Source organism: Elgaria multicarinata, chromosome 2, assembly GCF_023053635.1.
Source record: "Elgaria multicarinata webbii isolate HBS135686 ecotype San Diego chromosome 2, rElgMul1.1.pri, whole genome shotgun sequence".
In the NCBI taxonomy this organism is placed as follows: domain Eukaryota; kingdom Metazoa; phylum Chordata; class Lepidosauria; order Squamata; family Anguidae; genus Elgaria; species Elgaria multicarinata.
Genome location: NC_086172.1, coordinates 88,046,504 through 88,061,023, shown reverse-complemented (window position 1 = coordinate 88,061,023; position 14,520 = coordinate 88,046,504). Strand labels below are relative to the sequence as shown.

General features: G+C 40.0%; 1 protein-coding gene across 1 annotated transcript in view; it reads right to left on the bottom strand.

The window, feature by feature from the left end:
- LOC134393382 (mucin-5AC-like) overlaps positions 1 to 3,506 on the bottom strand; it is a 68,968-nt gene extending 65,462 nt beyond the window's left edge. The window contains exon 1 of the mRNA XM_063118409.1: positions 3,434 to 3,506. Coding sequence (XP_062974479.1) covers positions 3,434 to 3,506 — 73 coding nt within the window. The remainder of the gene's footprint in view (positions 1 to 3,433) is intronic.
- Positions 3,507 to 14,520: the final 11,014 nt, after the last annotated feature.

Here is a 14,520-nt window from a genome sequence, read left to right as displayed (position 1 = left end):
TGAGATAAAAAGAGAGCGGCTTTTGTCTTGCAAAGACATCCGCTGTGCAGTTGAGGAGGAAGCAGGGTTGTTTGGAGGTCATTTAGACTGACCCCCAAACACAGAACTATACTGACTGAGGAATCTGCCAGCCAGGCTGTGAGCTTGCTGATATTACCTGGTTGGGCATTGCCCCCCAACCTCTTGGAAATCCTGGAGGAGGATTGAGCCCCGCCCCACATAGTTTATGCCCCTGAGTCTATCCATTAAATAATACCTAAGGCAGCCAACAAAAAACACATACAATTAATGAAATATCAGATTCAGATAAAGATTTCAAAGCACGAAGCAAATTGCTGGAACCATTTTTATCTCCTTTCTCCTTCAAAAGCACACATAAATAAAATTATTTTTGGTTGCTGTCCAAAAGGGAAGGGGCATGGGGAAATTCTCTGTGGAGGGTATTCCAAATTATTTAAAAAGGCTCCATCCTGCTCTTCAGATGTGTGAAGTAGCATATGGGCAGGCTAGGCATACCAGTCCAATTTGATCTCATGCTAGGAGGACTACGTGGTTCTCCCATTTGTAAATAGGCACTTGATCTATTGAATTAGAGAATTCACTCCACTGGACTCATAATACAGATGTACTGCTCTGAGAAAAAGTGGTTCACTGCTCTTCTACTAGAGATTTGTCTAGATCTAACTGGGTATACCAGGGATTGTACCTGGGACTTTTTACATGTAATGCACATGTTGCACTACTGACTTTCCCCCAGCTATTACTGATAATATTGGTGGTGTGTTTGTTTGTTTGTTTTAACTTTCAGGTCCAGTTCACACAATTTGCAATCCAGTGATAATACTTTAGATGTGGTGGAGCAACAAGGCCTGTTCGTACACCCTGAAAGTAGTTGTATATCTTGTGGGTGTACAAGCGTACAAATATAAAAGGATGGATCCAGATTTAGTCAAAAGTAGTGTAGACAGCTTGAAATCTATGGGACCTAACTTAGTCATAACTAAGTTAAAATCCCATTAATTTTAAGGGGTCCATTCGATCTATGACAGAGGCCTTAGCTAGACCTAAGGTTAATCCCGCAATCGTCCCGGGGGCATCCCTGTTCATGTAAATGACACACAGGATATCCCAGGAGCAGGCAGGGACGACCCCAGGACGATTGCGGGATAAACCTTAGGTCTAGCTAAGGCCTAAGTCTGGATCCAACTCACAGAGCGTCCCATATTTCTGTGATCCCTCCAACCCTTTCTTGAAGTGGAAGAATCATGGGTATTACATGCACATACATCAGTAATGTATTACTTCATACCTGTGCTTCATTGGCCCTATATACAGTATTGCTAGATTAAAGATGAGTCAACTGGGCTGGCCCTCAAAGAAGTTACAGGAGGAAGCATAGTGTCAGTAGCAGTTTGCAAATTTGTTAGGCTACCTAAAACATTGATGATAACAACAGGTTTTGAGAGGTGGCAGTATGACAGCCTAATTAAACCTCCATGTAGACTTCTCTTCTACATTGTCTTTTAGTCCTCTTTTAAAGCATCCTAAGGCAGTGACCATCCTTTCATCTTATGGCATCAGGTTCCTTATTTATGGGTTGTGTGAAGATGAAGAACTTTCTTTTGTCTGTCCTGAATCTGTGGCCAATTAATTTCATTCCTGAGAGAGGTAGACATTTTATCTCTGTCGCCCTTCTCCACATAATTCATAATTTTATCAACTTTGCCCGTTCTTCACTCTTTAGTCACCTTTTCCTCCCTAAACTAGAAAAGCCTCAATTGCTGTAGCCTTTGCTCATATGGGAGGTGCTCCAACACATTGATCATTTTGGTTGCTTTTTTCTGCCCCCCTCCTTCCAGTTCTTGAAATGAGGTGGCCAGAACTGTGCAGTATTTATGTAACTGTCAACTTACTTTAAAATGTTATGATGCTAGTCATTTTATTTCCAATCCATTTCTTAATAAACCCTAAGACAGAAGTTGCCTTTTCACTGCTGCTGCATCCTGGGTTGACATTTTCAATGAGCTATCTATCAATCACCACCCGAAGGCAATGGAAGGAGAATCTGATGGGAACTGAATATTACATCTTACCAAGTCATTACTGGATCATTACATCTTACAAAGTCCTGGATAAATTGCCAGCAAATGAAAAGGTTAAAAATTAATAGCTGTTTGTACATCTATTTAATACCACTCTGAAGCTTTGTTGTTATGTTTAAACAGAATCATATTAATCAAAACAGAATCAACTTCTGTCATTTCCCTTGTCTTGTCCCTCTTGGAGGACTTCATTACTTTTTACATGTACACTTAATGTAAATCATGTTGTTACAGCACTGGATTCAATGCTATTTCTCCAATATGAACAGGCAGGAGATAATATCTTAATGAAGGCAATGTAGTGCATTCCATGTAGCCTACATCAACTGTTTGGTGGTGAAATACCGTTCATCATATTTACTGATGAAAACAGACCGTATTTATAGGTGGAAACTATTCAGTTTCAATAGGCATTTGCAATTGTTCAGAGTGTGGAAGGCGGCAGGGGGGAGATTTACCAAGGAACAAACTATAGATGCATTACTTGGAAATAATCAGCTCTGGGTCTGGTTTGGTTCAGTTTTTTAATAGCTGTGGTTTGTGCTATTTCAATGCTTGCAACTTCAGTCCACCTTTGCTGTAGGCTGTGGCTAGCAAATCTAAATGCATCAAGTGTTCTAAGTCCTCTTGAAATGGATCTCTGTGAGGGATGCTAATAAGGGGAAGGAAGATTTATGTGTATGGGTGCCTCCATTTTAAGGCCTTTGCTTCAAATTATTGTCTCATATTTCCATCTATCATCATCATCATCATCATCATCATCATCATCATCAAACTTCACTTAGCTCCCTGGTAGGTGTGTCCCTTCTTTTGGAATACTTTGATTCCTTTCAGAACTGAATCCAACTGGGATAAAGCTCCTATTCTGGTGCCTCTACTTGCATGGCTGATGATTACAAATGCAACTGAACTTCAGCTGGAATTCCAGTGCATTGAAGTCAGCATGAGCTTAGCCATGGGCATAACAATACAGGTATCACAAGAAACACACCACTTAGTCCTTATTAGCCCATCATGTTGGTAACATTTACCAACCCAAAGAAAAGAAGAAAGGTTGGAACATAAAAAAGATGGAGCCAATTTTCAACATTTTTTATATTGAGTCTACTTCATTGACCAGTGCCCAAAACTACTTCTTTTGGGCACTATGGCAATAAAACGTGAACAATAAAACTTTGGCGTGATAAGAAAACACAGGGCAAGTGTACTTGAAGTCCTGATTAGATTTAATGAGGCAAAGCAAACAAACCCACCGTGAAGCCACTCAGACCTTAGAGAAGTCAGGCATCAGCTGCAGGCACAGGAAATGAAACACTGTTAAAGTTCCCTACCTTTGAGGTGTGTTAAGGCGATCACTAGCATTGATATCCGCAGTGGTATCTGTGCCCCCCTGCCTGTCCCCATCTTGGCTGGTGTTCGGCAGCATGTACCGAACGACAGGCTTCTGAGGAGGCATCTGTCTTTGGATGACTCTTATATAGCAGAAGTGTGGATCTTGGCTCAGTTCCCAGATTGTTTCACAAGTTCCCAGAGAGGTGGGGCTCCAGTGCCTTTAGCAGGTGCAAAGGTAAACAAATGATGCTCTTTTTCTTCTTCTTTTTTTTTACTCTATTAGGGGCTGGTCAAGTGTATTTGCATTTGGGGAGGAGTATTAATTTTTGAGAGATTTTTTTTTGTAGTGAAGGAACTCACAAGGAACAAGCAATGAAGATTATCTCTGTGTGGCTAATTTTCTTGCATTGTTTTTAATGTGCAATGCAGCAGATGTAATTCAAGGATCTTCAGAGTTTGGGACTCTCATCTTTTCAGAAGAAGAGATCATGTGTTGGTTGTTCTGCTTGTGGAAAGTTCGTGATAACTGAGTCTTATGGATAAAGTAGTGGTCTGGACTTTTCAATTTATTCATAAAGTTTCTGCAACACATTTTCCAACAAAGCAAAAGTGCTGAAAGTGACATTCACGAAAGCAATATCATATAAAACAAAACTTAAGCCACAATAAAGATCAAAACTGTATCATGGCAGGAACCGGGCAGGACTGGTCAAATTCAAACCCAACAGAGATCAATGGCACAGATAATTTTTTAAAAAAGTGTTTAGATGACAGTAAAAACAACGCAGGGAGGGTGCGAGTTGAAGCTTCATTGGTAAGGAGCATCAGAAGATGGCGGTCACAATGGAAAAGGCCCTGCTTTGTATCTTCATGGTTCTTACTGGGACAAAAGATAAAATATTAAGTAAGACCTTACCTGCCTATCAGCAGAGATCATCAATCACATTTTGCTTAATGAAACACAACTCTGAGAAGACCTATTGGCTAGATTAGGTTCACACAAAACATCAGACCAAGAGAATGAGTCCCAAACAGATCTGGACTTTGTTACAAATCACTCAATAAATTATATTGTCGACAAGGCTCCAAATTACTGGAAAGGGAATGGATTATAAAGGCATAGCTGACAGGTACTAGAAAAACAAAACAAAACAATCCAGCTGAATACTTACATATGAGCAGTGCTTCTTTATTTCTGAGCTGTCACTCATCTTAACATGAGTAAAATGGAAGCCTTTGTCTGTCAGCTATGGGCACTCCTACAAGGCAGGGCGAAATCCATTGTTCACTTTATAGGACTCACTGCTCCCCAAATGTCCATACAGGATCAAAACAGACATTATTTTAAATCTGTGTCTAGACTTGTAACTGTGTCTTTTTTTCATTTTCACTCTAGAATAGGTCCAGGGGGTTGCTGATCTGGATCTTAAAAGCTACCCTATGCTAGGGTCCTCATCGAAATTGGAGGCTTTGCACCTATTTTAGAGTAATACTGTAAAAGGAGAGAGAGGAAGAGAGGTAGTTGCTAGACACAGATTTAAAGTAATGCCTGCTTTGATCATAATCAAGTAAAACCTAGGCAGGATTTTTCTCAATGACATGTTAGTTATTCTGCTTATGGTACTGTGATGAGAATAAGAATTGGTCAAAAGGTTAATGGGAAAACCTGCTCATGATACGGATGAGATGTTGCTAATGGAACTAAATAGCCCAATTGCTTCTTGAAATAGGACCATTTTGGAGAATGTTCTGAATAAGGGGGCATGCCTTTCTCCCTACACCCCAATCCCAGTTAATGTTGTTGATATCTTTGTGTAAAAGGAAACAAAAAGAAGACTGCTGTTTGAGATGTGAATCAGAGAAAGAGACAACTGAGGATCTCCCCGCCCAGTATAAGTGGGGAGAACATTTTGTGTTGCTCTCTCAATAAAATCCAATGTATGTCCTACTTAGAGTAAACCCATTGAAATGAATGGGACTTAAGTTAGTAATGACTAACTTGAATTACATTGATTTCAATGGGTTTACTCTAAGGCAGGATCTACACCAATGTTTTATAACAGTTTATACACCAAGCAGGATATTGCAATATGAGAGTGGGATATAAAAGGCAGGAGCCACATTACTGCTTTAAAGCACTACTGAAGTGCACTGACAACTGTTGGGGCCCATTGATACATACCATATGCCGCTTTCATGGTGCTATATTCCTCTTGATGTGGCTCCTGCCTTTTATATACTGCTTTCATAGTGCAATATCCCGCTTGGTGTAGATTAGGCCAGTATTGACAACTGTTGGGGCCCAAGACATATTCCATATACCATTTTCAAATTGCTTTCAAGGTGTCATATCCTGCTTTGTGTAGATCTGGCCTAAGTAAAACATATGTTGGATTTTACCATCTGTCTCCTTAAAGATCTACTGTGAGTACAGGCAACTTCAGCTAGCTGTTGGTTTAATCTGTGTGCCTCCACTTATGCTCAACCTGTATATTTGTGAATAAAATTTACTTTTTTTTGGTAAATATTACAAAATGCCAATAAACTTCCAGTGACCTTCTTCCAAAGGACACCAAACTTGTCTAAGCACCGTGCCTCTGGAACTTCTGCTCAGTAAAGAGGGATGGGCATAACATAACAGTATAACCTGGCCCTTTATAAGCAAGGCTGTTTGCATAAAATAAATAGGCAAATTAAATAATTCTGGACCTTTTCTTTTCACAATTTACTTTGCTGCTAAGGTCAGGCTCTTCTCTTATTTTTATTTTTTTTTCTAACTTTGCTAATTGCTTCCAACCAGAGTAATGTTTTATTGTTTATATATTTCAAAGTGTTTTTCATTCAGTTTACATCAACAACTTTAGATTTTCATTTTTAAATATGTAACTATTTGGAGACTTGCATTTTCAAGTTTATCTTTAAATAATTTAAAAGCAATTTTAGATCAGCTATATTTAATCCATTCTTGAAACCAATGAGTAAAAAAAAAAAAAACTAAGCTGAAAAAGTTAGTAAAGTTAGCAAATGATTCATCTCTTGCTTTGCCTCTTGCTTCCCCATGTTTTTTACTACATTTCTGACATCAGTCATAATAGCTGTTGAAATGCATCCATTAAACTTTAAGGTTGAAGGGTTGTAACTATACCAGCCACCAGGTTGTTTAAGGCAACCACCTTTTACATCTGTCGGGAAGGAAGGACATAAAAGTCAGAGCTGATGATGGAAAGGATGCTACAAGGCAATTCACAGTATTGAAGATTTTGGCACAGTGTGGCTCAGAGGCAGCACAGCCAAACCCCCGTATTAATTAAAGTAATTATATAAAATATAATACAAGTAAACCAAACAAAATAAGAATGTAAAACTACAGAATCCCAGGAAGCATAATTGTAAACCAAACTGTTATTAATTATGAAAGATCTTCAGAGAACAAATAATGCAAAATGTGTATAAAAATTAAGCCCTTCCAAAAAGGCCTGTGAAAAAGGCTTAAGAAATAAACATAAACCATCTACCAATACATGAGTCCAAATGTGTTTGTCCATCAGACACACACATTTGTTCAGTCAAGGGGCTAAATCCCATATCCTGCATACCACTGAGGAACAGTTATAGGCTGATTATTACTTTTCCATTAATGAGCAATTTTAAACATGTACAATGTAAGCAACAAGAATAATTAAGAGGAAGCTGTAATTTCTGCATTCTTACTACTTTCAAGCAATTCCCAAGAAATGCATAGAGACCCAGCAGTCATGGTAATTATAATTTGACTGAACCTGAAAGTCAAACAGGAAGTAAACTGGAAAGAAGGGTAAGATTTAAGGGAACAATGCAGCAACCAAGTGAAATGCTACTGTGCCCCCAAGGCCCTGGTCTTGAGAGTTACAAAGTACCAATCTGCCCAAGAGATTTTCCTCCAACAGGAAGGAGAACCTGAATGTAGTCCTCCTGTTGGCACTGTTGATGCAGTGCCCAGGGCATCTAGCAGAAAAGTGCTGTTTATTCAATGCTAGACCAACATCAGATGTTCTGCTTTTTAAATCCAACCTCTTTGGGCCATTGGCTTTTTTTCATTTCTAGACTCCTGGGAGTGATTTGAAGTTATACGTCCTTGACGATAAGAGTAGGAAAATCTTGTTATCACAGCAGTATGAGATTACTGCAGGTTTCCATTATTACATCGTACTCAAGTGTGCCGAAGTGTACTTCATGCTGGAATGAAATTGCACTTTACTAAAACATTCCCGCTCTTGACCTGCATTATTTTAGTCTGCACTGATTTACATCTTTCCGCATCTGTGGGCTCAGGACCAGAAACTCTCATTGCAAAACACATTGGATGGTATCCAACTACTGTCCCTCAGCTAGAGGAAGGCATCTGTCAGCAGAACTGGAAGGGAGGAAATTTCCTTCCCCTACAGCCCCCTATGTCCCCAAATTTATTTATTATTTATTTATTTTATTACATTTATATACCGCCCCACAGCCGAAGCTCTCTGGGCAGTTTACAACAATTAAAAATAGTAAACATTAAAAGTATACAAAATTTTAAAAAACATAAAAAACAGTATAAAAACAACAGTATAAAATCTCCTCTAGAAGGTACCCTGGCTCTCTGGAGTAGACTGTGGGGCACAGAGGGCTGGAGTGAGAGGAAGAATGGCCAAAATGCCCTTTTCCCTGTTCCACTGACAGATGCCTTCTGTCAGCAAAGGGGCTGTACTCATTAGGTTTTCCTCTTCTCCGTATCTCCTTTTCCCCTCCATCTCACCCATTTAGCTGCCATATTGACGCATCCTTTCCCTACCGTGAGCAGATAATTCTTCCATGCCTTATCATCTCCCATTCTCAGTGTTCCCTTTCTCTTTACTTAACATTTTCCTAGCTTCCAAAGGAATAAAAGCCTTTACACAGATGTCAGTGAGCTTAGTCAGTTAATTTCTCCCCCCTCCGACCCATGCCAATGGCAGCCTTAAAGTCCCCATTGATGCAAGGTAAAGGTGTGAATGGAGCATTTGCACCTTTACCCTTGCATCAATGGGACCTTTAAGGCTGCCACTGATGTAGGGAGGGAGGGCGCAATTTATGGAGTCTCCCAAAATGGTGCAATTCACCTTGTTGCATCAATAGTGGCTGCCATTGACACAGGAAGGGAAAGTGTGTGATTTTGGCACATGGAGGGGGGCTGCTGAGCACTTGCCAGGGCCTCATGAGTCCACGTGTGTGAGTGTCCGTGTCCTGCTTGTGGGTTTCCCATGGGCAGCTGTTTGGCCACTGTGCAAACAGAATATTGGACTAGATGGATGCTGAGTCTGATCTAGCATATGCCTCTTCTTATGATATGTTCTATGGTGATGTTGGGGCAGGGTGGGAGGCATTGCTGCTGGAGCAACTGCTATATCCTGTGCCTACCATTTCTCTAGGGGCAGGGAGGAAGGTGAGGACAGCATTCTCTTTTTCTTCAGAATGACTGCAATGAGAGGAATTACTTGCACCAGCCTCAACGATGGGATAGAGTCACACCACTTCCTGGGACATATTAGGAGAAACAAGGGGGCTTAGCAGACACACTCCAGAATACCCTATTTCCTCACCACTCCATTGGCAGAACATAGCCAGCAGAACACCTAGATTAGTGGAACCTTCTGGGGTATGGGCCTGAGAACTGCCAGTGGTCTAAACTTCATCCCACTGGTAGACACCAGAGTAGCAGATGTGTTATTCAAGTAAAAATATGAATGCGACTAAAGAACGTGCACACTTGAAGAACAATCATGACCCCAAGAATCACTGCCTAGAGGCGGATTAAGATGGGACAAAAGTGTCTGTATACCAGGAGGGAGATTTGTCCACCCTGTTGGTCCCTGGGACATCCATAGAAAGCTCCATAGGTGTAAATCTAGCACCAAGAGGTGAGAAGGTTTTATACTTAAAAGCAGCCTGGATTATTTAAAAAATAATTTTATTGAGTTTTCAAAAAAAAAAAAAAAGCATACAGTGAAAACAAAAACAAAATGCCTTAATACTAATTCAAAATCCCTCCTATTCCCTCCCGAAGTTTAGTCAATTTTTTTTTAAAAAAAAATATCTTCTGCCATCTTTCATTTTCTTTTTCTATTCCAGAATGGTATATTAATTTTTCCTATTTCATTTATTTATATATATTCTTCTTTTCATGAGTCCCACAAATTTCTATAAACTTCTGCCAAAGTTATTCTGTTCTATTCTTTTCCATATATATATATATATGTATATATTCTCTTTTCTTTATTCTTCTATGTACTATTAACTTCTGTGTGAGCTTTTCAGTTATTGCAATTTTTCTTTTTCAACATAGACACTGTCAACATCTGAGCTGTTACTTGCTATTAATTGCTTCGCAGCTGTCAACAAAAATCCAATTAATTACTTTAACAAATAGATTCAATAAAGCTAACTCTGGTGTTTTGCAAATCTTTTGATTGGTAATTTTTCCTGTTTCTTGAAAAATCTTATCCCAAAACTTCCTAACCTCCCTGGTGCCACAGGGAGGCTGTCTATGGCGTGCCTCCATGCCTCGTCTCTCCCCCCCCCCCCCGCAATAGCTTCCCCAAGCCCAGGTTGCGCCGGGCGTGGAAGAAAGGCATTCTTTACCACAGAAAAGCTGATTATCGGAGATCTGCAGACTGAGTAGTAGTTATATATGTAGATTGGCATCTTCATGGTAAAGAGAATCTGAGGAATGAAAGGAAGAAAACAGATTGCTCAGCCTCATCACATTTTTTTTTATGATGCAGCAAAATCATATAGCCAATTATATCTAGCATAGGAAAGAAATGTTAATATTGGGCAGCAGAAATGCTGAGATATTAACCAACTACTCTCTGTAGTTAGACAATATTTAATCATCTGCTATCACTATTTCCCATGGATGTGACACTAACAACATGCTCGAACAGTACAGGACATGGAGTGCCATGTTCCCTGCCAAGAGAGGTTCCTAGAGATGGTTTTAATTTGCCATTGGGAAGGCATCCCATTGCAACTTTCTCCCCTCCCTCTCTATCCATCTTGCTTAACACACCCTGAGTCAAGGTCATGGTGCCACGAGTTTCCCCTCTTCTGCTGGCAAATGCTGTTGAGATGGATTGTGGGAAGGAAAGTCACCAGGTTGTTCCACAAGTGTTTTCCCCATTTGGCTTGAGTTCCATAGTTCTTTCCTTTCTTGGACTCATCCCTTTTACTTTGTGTAAGATTCAGCCCTGGGAGCTTGTGATGTTACTGCTTCAGGTTTTCCCCCATGGTTTGCAATCGCTCTTCAATAAATTGCTCTTCTCTTCAGATTTGTTTTGTTTTGTTGGTGGGGAGACAGTTCAAGCTTTTTTGCTGGCAGTACTGAAGAATCCAAGGGGAGAAAAGGAGTGTTAAAGGAAACATAGATGTAGACCTTACAATTCCACCCAATAATGATGACCATAGAACTTACTTTGGGCACCACACTTCAAGAAGGATGCAGACAAGCTGGAGCATGATCAGAGGAAGGCAATGAGGACGATTTTTTTATACTGTTGTTTTTATGTCTCTGATGGTTTTTAAATTTTGTATATTTTTAATGTTTATTGTTTTTAGCTTTTGTGATCCACCCAGAGAGCTTCGGTTGTGGAGCGGTATATAAATGTAATTAATTAATTAATTAAATAAATAAATAAATCACGGGTCTGGAAAAAAGCCTTATGAGGAGAGACTGAAAGAAATGGGCATGTTTAGTCTGCAGAAGAGAAGATTGAGGGGATACTTCAAATACTTAAAAGGTTGTCACACAGAGGAGGGCCAGGATCTCTTCTCGATCCTCCCAGAGTGCAGGACATGGAATAATGGGCTCAAGTTACAGGAAGCCGGATTCCGGCTGGACATCAGGAAAAACTTCCAGACTGTTAGAGCAGTATGACAATGGAACCAGTTACCTAGGGAGGTCATGGGTTCTTCCACATTAGAGGCATTCAAGGGGCAACTGTACAATCATCTGTCAGGGATGCTTTAAGGTGGATTCCTGCATTGAGCAGGGGGTTGGACTCGATGGCCTTATAGGCCCCTTCCAACTGTACGATTCTATGATTCTATGATTCTCTCATTGTCTTGAGAACCAAAGACAAAACAAGCTCATGACAATTGCTTCCCTTTGGACAAAAAAAAAAAGTGCTCTGGGGTGTGGATAATAAAATTATTATTCTTCCTACCAGACAGGCATTGTGGCTCTCTGCACGATCCAAGAACGTAGATGTTCTGAGACTTGCAAGTTTGGGACTGGCCAGAACTGAAGATTATGAAGAGCATGAGTAGGGTTTGCCTGGGTGTAACGTTAGACACTGCATTGATTTTCATTTCAAAAAAATTAAGGAAGATATATCTAATTTCTACTGCCTGGGGGTGGAGGAGTATATAACAGTCCCTTTCCATTGTGGATAAATGAAGGCAACACCACACTGCATGATTTATACATCAAGGTTTTACAGAATGTATGATACAAATTATATCAGCCAATTTGGTTTCAGTTGGGAGAGACACTGCCCATAGACACTGATTGTGTTCATTATTTGTAAAAGGAGTATGTTTGTTTCCTGTCTCACAATACTTTGGAGACATACCCCCTTTTGCTTAAAGCTATTTCCTATCTTTTAGCACCCAAACAGCTAGCACCCAAACTGCTCTATAGAGCGAACAAAAATGTAATCTTGATTTCAGATAAAGCACTGAAAAGTGCTATAGGACAAAGGCCGTGTTCCAAATTAAACACCACATGTACACATAGTTATACTTTAGGTGTGCCTGTGTAGACATTAACGGAGACCCCCACAGACCTCCTTATCAATTTCCTTCAATAGTTAGCATTTATTATTACAATAAGGGTATAAATAAGGTGGCACTGGATTGCTCTGGCACACTTCTTGAATGGGAGCTAATGCTCTAGATATATATATATATATGAGTCATTCAACTGACATTGACCATGGGAGATAGTGAAATGGACTACAGCACTTAGTCCTGGGGTGTAGGATACTCTTCCATTAGTGGGGGGAAAGGTTTATTTATTATTTATTAATATTATGTTCATCGTACTTGTCGGCCAAAAATGGGCTCCCAACTGACTCACAATTCAAATGCAATTCAAAATTATTCTCAGCTGAGACTGGGTCCAGAAATGATGGAAGGTGCTTGGTTATTGCCATCCTGCCCTCTGATAGCCTCATTGATGGCAATTGGTAAGTGAGTGGGTGGGGTGGGGTCTCTCTACCAGAGCAGGATTTAGGAATGATGGAAGGATGGCTGGCTGCTTCCTCCTCACTTGGTCTACGCTTGTGCTCTGCTCTTACAGCTAGTCTGCTTTTACATCCATGTATATCCACAGAGAAATATTCATTGAAACTAAAAGAGAAATCTCAAATGATCTTCATCATCCTGTCATAATTTGAATGTATAACTATTGATTTACATTTAATTAAATTGTAATTAAAGCAGGGATGGACAACTTCACCCCTCCAAACGTTGTTTGGCTACAATTCCCATCAGCCCCAGCAAGCATGGCCCTATAGTCCAGGATGATGAGGTTTGTATCTGAAAGGCCACAATTATCCCCAATCTTGGATTAAAGGTTATGTGGACAAAGGGTTGGTTCTGGTTCTGTTAGAGATCCTTTCCCAACATGAACAGAATGGGAGGCCTTTTGAAAGTTACTCTCTCTTTCTCTTCTGCTTCAGCTTCCCATCACAAAATGAATAATATTATATTGATACTATATTAAACGTGTTCTTAGCAAACATAATTCATAATGGTTACAGAGTTCATCAGACAGGCAGAAAAAAGAAGAGATGAGGTTCAATACCTAGCAGAGGATGTTTTCTAGGATGCACTACATTGCGATTATAATGATGGGAAATGATGGAGTGGCAATCCAATCTTTAAAAACTGCTGGCATATTACCTGCTTTTTAACACCTTAGAGATTTTAACACCCTTATGAATTTTAACACCTTACTGGAGCCATATTACATTTGGTGGCACTGCCTTTATGCAGAAGCAGTGCTCTTCTCCATCACAAGTATTTATTTTCTGTTGCGGAATACACAGAAGCGGGTTGTAAAAATGTACCGTATAGATGACTTTTGGATTTGCAAGGTTGATGCAAGTATGTAGCCAGTGCCTTTGCCACCTTGGAATGCACAAAAGAAGACAAAAATGTTGCAAGACTTGAGCAATCTGATTGTTAAATGTATTTGATATTTCCTGGTACATCAATAAATCATTTTTAAAAAATCTTTTGTGATCTGTTTCCTGAAGACCAGAACCCCCTCTGCACGCTTAATTACCTTTAACCACAATTACAATGGCATTTATCATCAACTATGTGAATGGGATTTCTAAACTCCCTTTGTTTACTTGAAAGATAACAGAAATAAAGTGTTATTGCTGCAATACAGGATATGTCTACATCTAAGGATTATCCGAGGAAAATGGAGGGATTGTCCCTGCCTGCTCCCAGGATCCCCTATGTGTAATTTGCATGCACAGGGATGATTCCGGGATGATCCCTGGAAAAAAGGCAGGTGTAGAAAAGGCCACAGAGTGACCCAAACCATGAGATAACAGTGCTGTGAAAAAATCCTTTTGTCTTGTAAATATACTTGTCAGTTTCATCCTCCCCACATACTACTTCATTTAGCATAGCAGAACCACATCCTGTACTTCTCAAAGAACTTCTCAATTTCATCCTCCCTGTTCAACTAGGGTGACCACATGAAAACGAGGACAGGGCTCCTGTATTGTTAAGAGTTGCATAGAAAAGGGAATTTCAGCAGGTGTCATTTGTATGCATGAATGCAGCACCTGGTGAAATTCCCTCTTCATCACCACAGTTAAAGCTGCAGAAGCCCTGCCAGCTTTTGAATCTGTTCATGCTAGGTAGGGCTCCTGCAGATTTAACTGTGGTGATGAAGAGGGAATTTCATCAGGTGCTGCATGCATGCACACAAATGACACCTGCTGAAATTCCCTTTTCAATATAACTGTTACAGATACAGAAGCCCTGTCCTCCTTTTCATATGGTCACC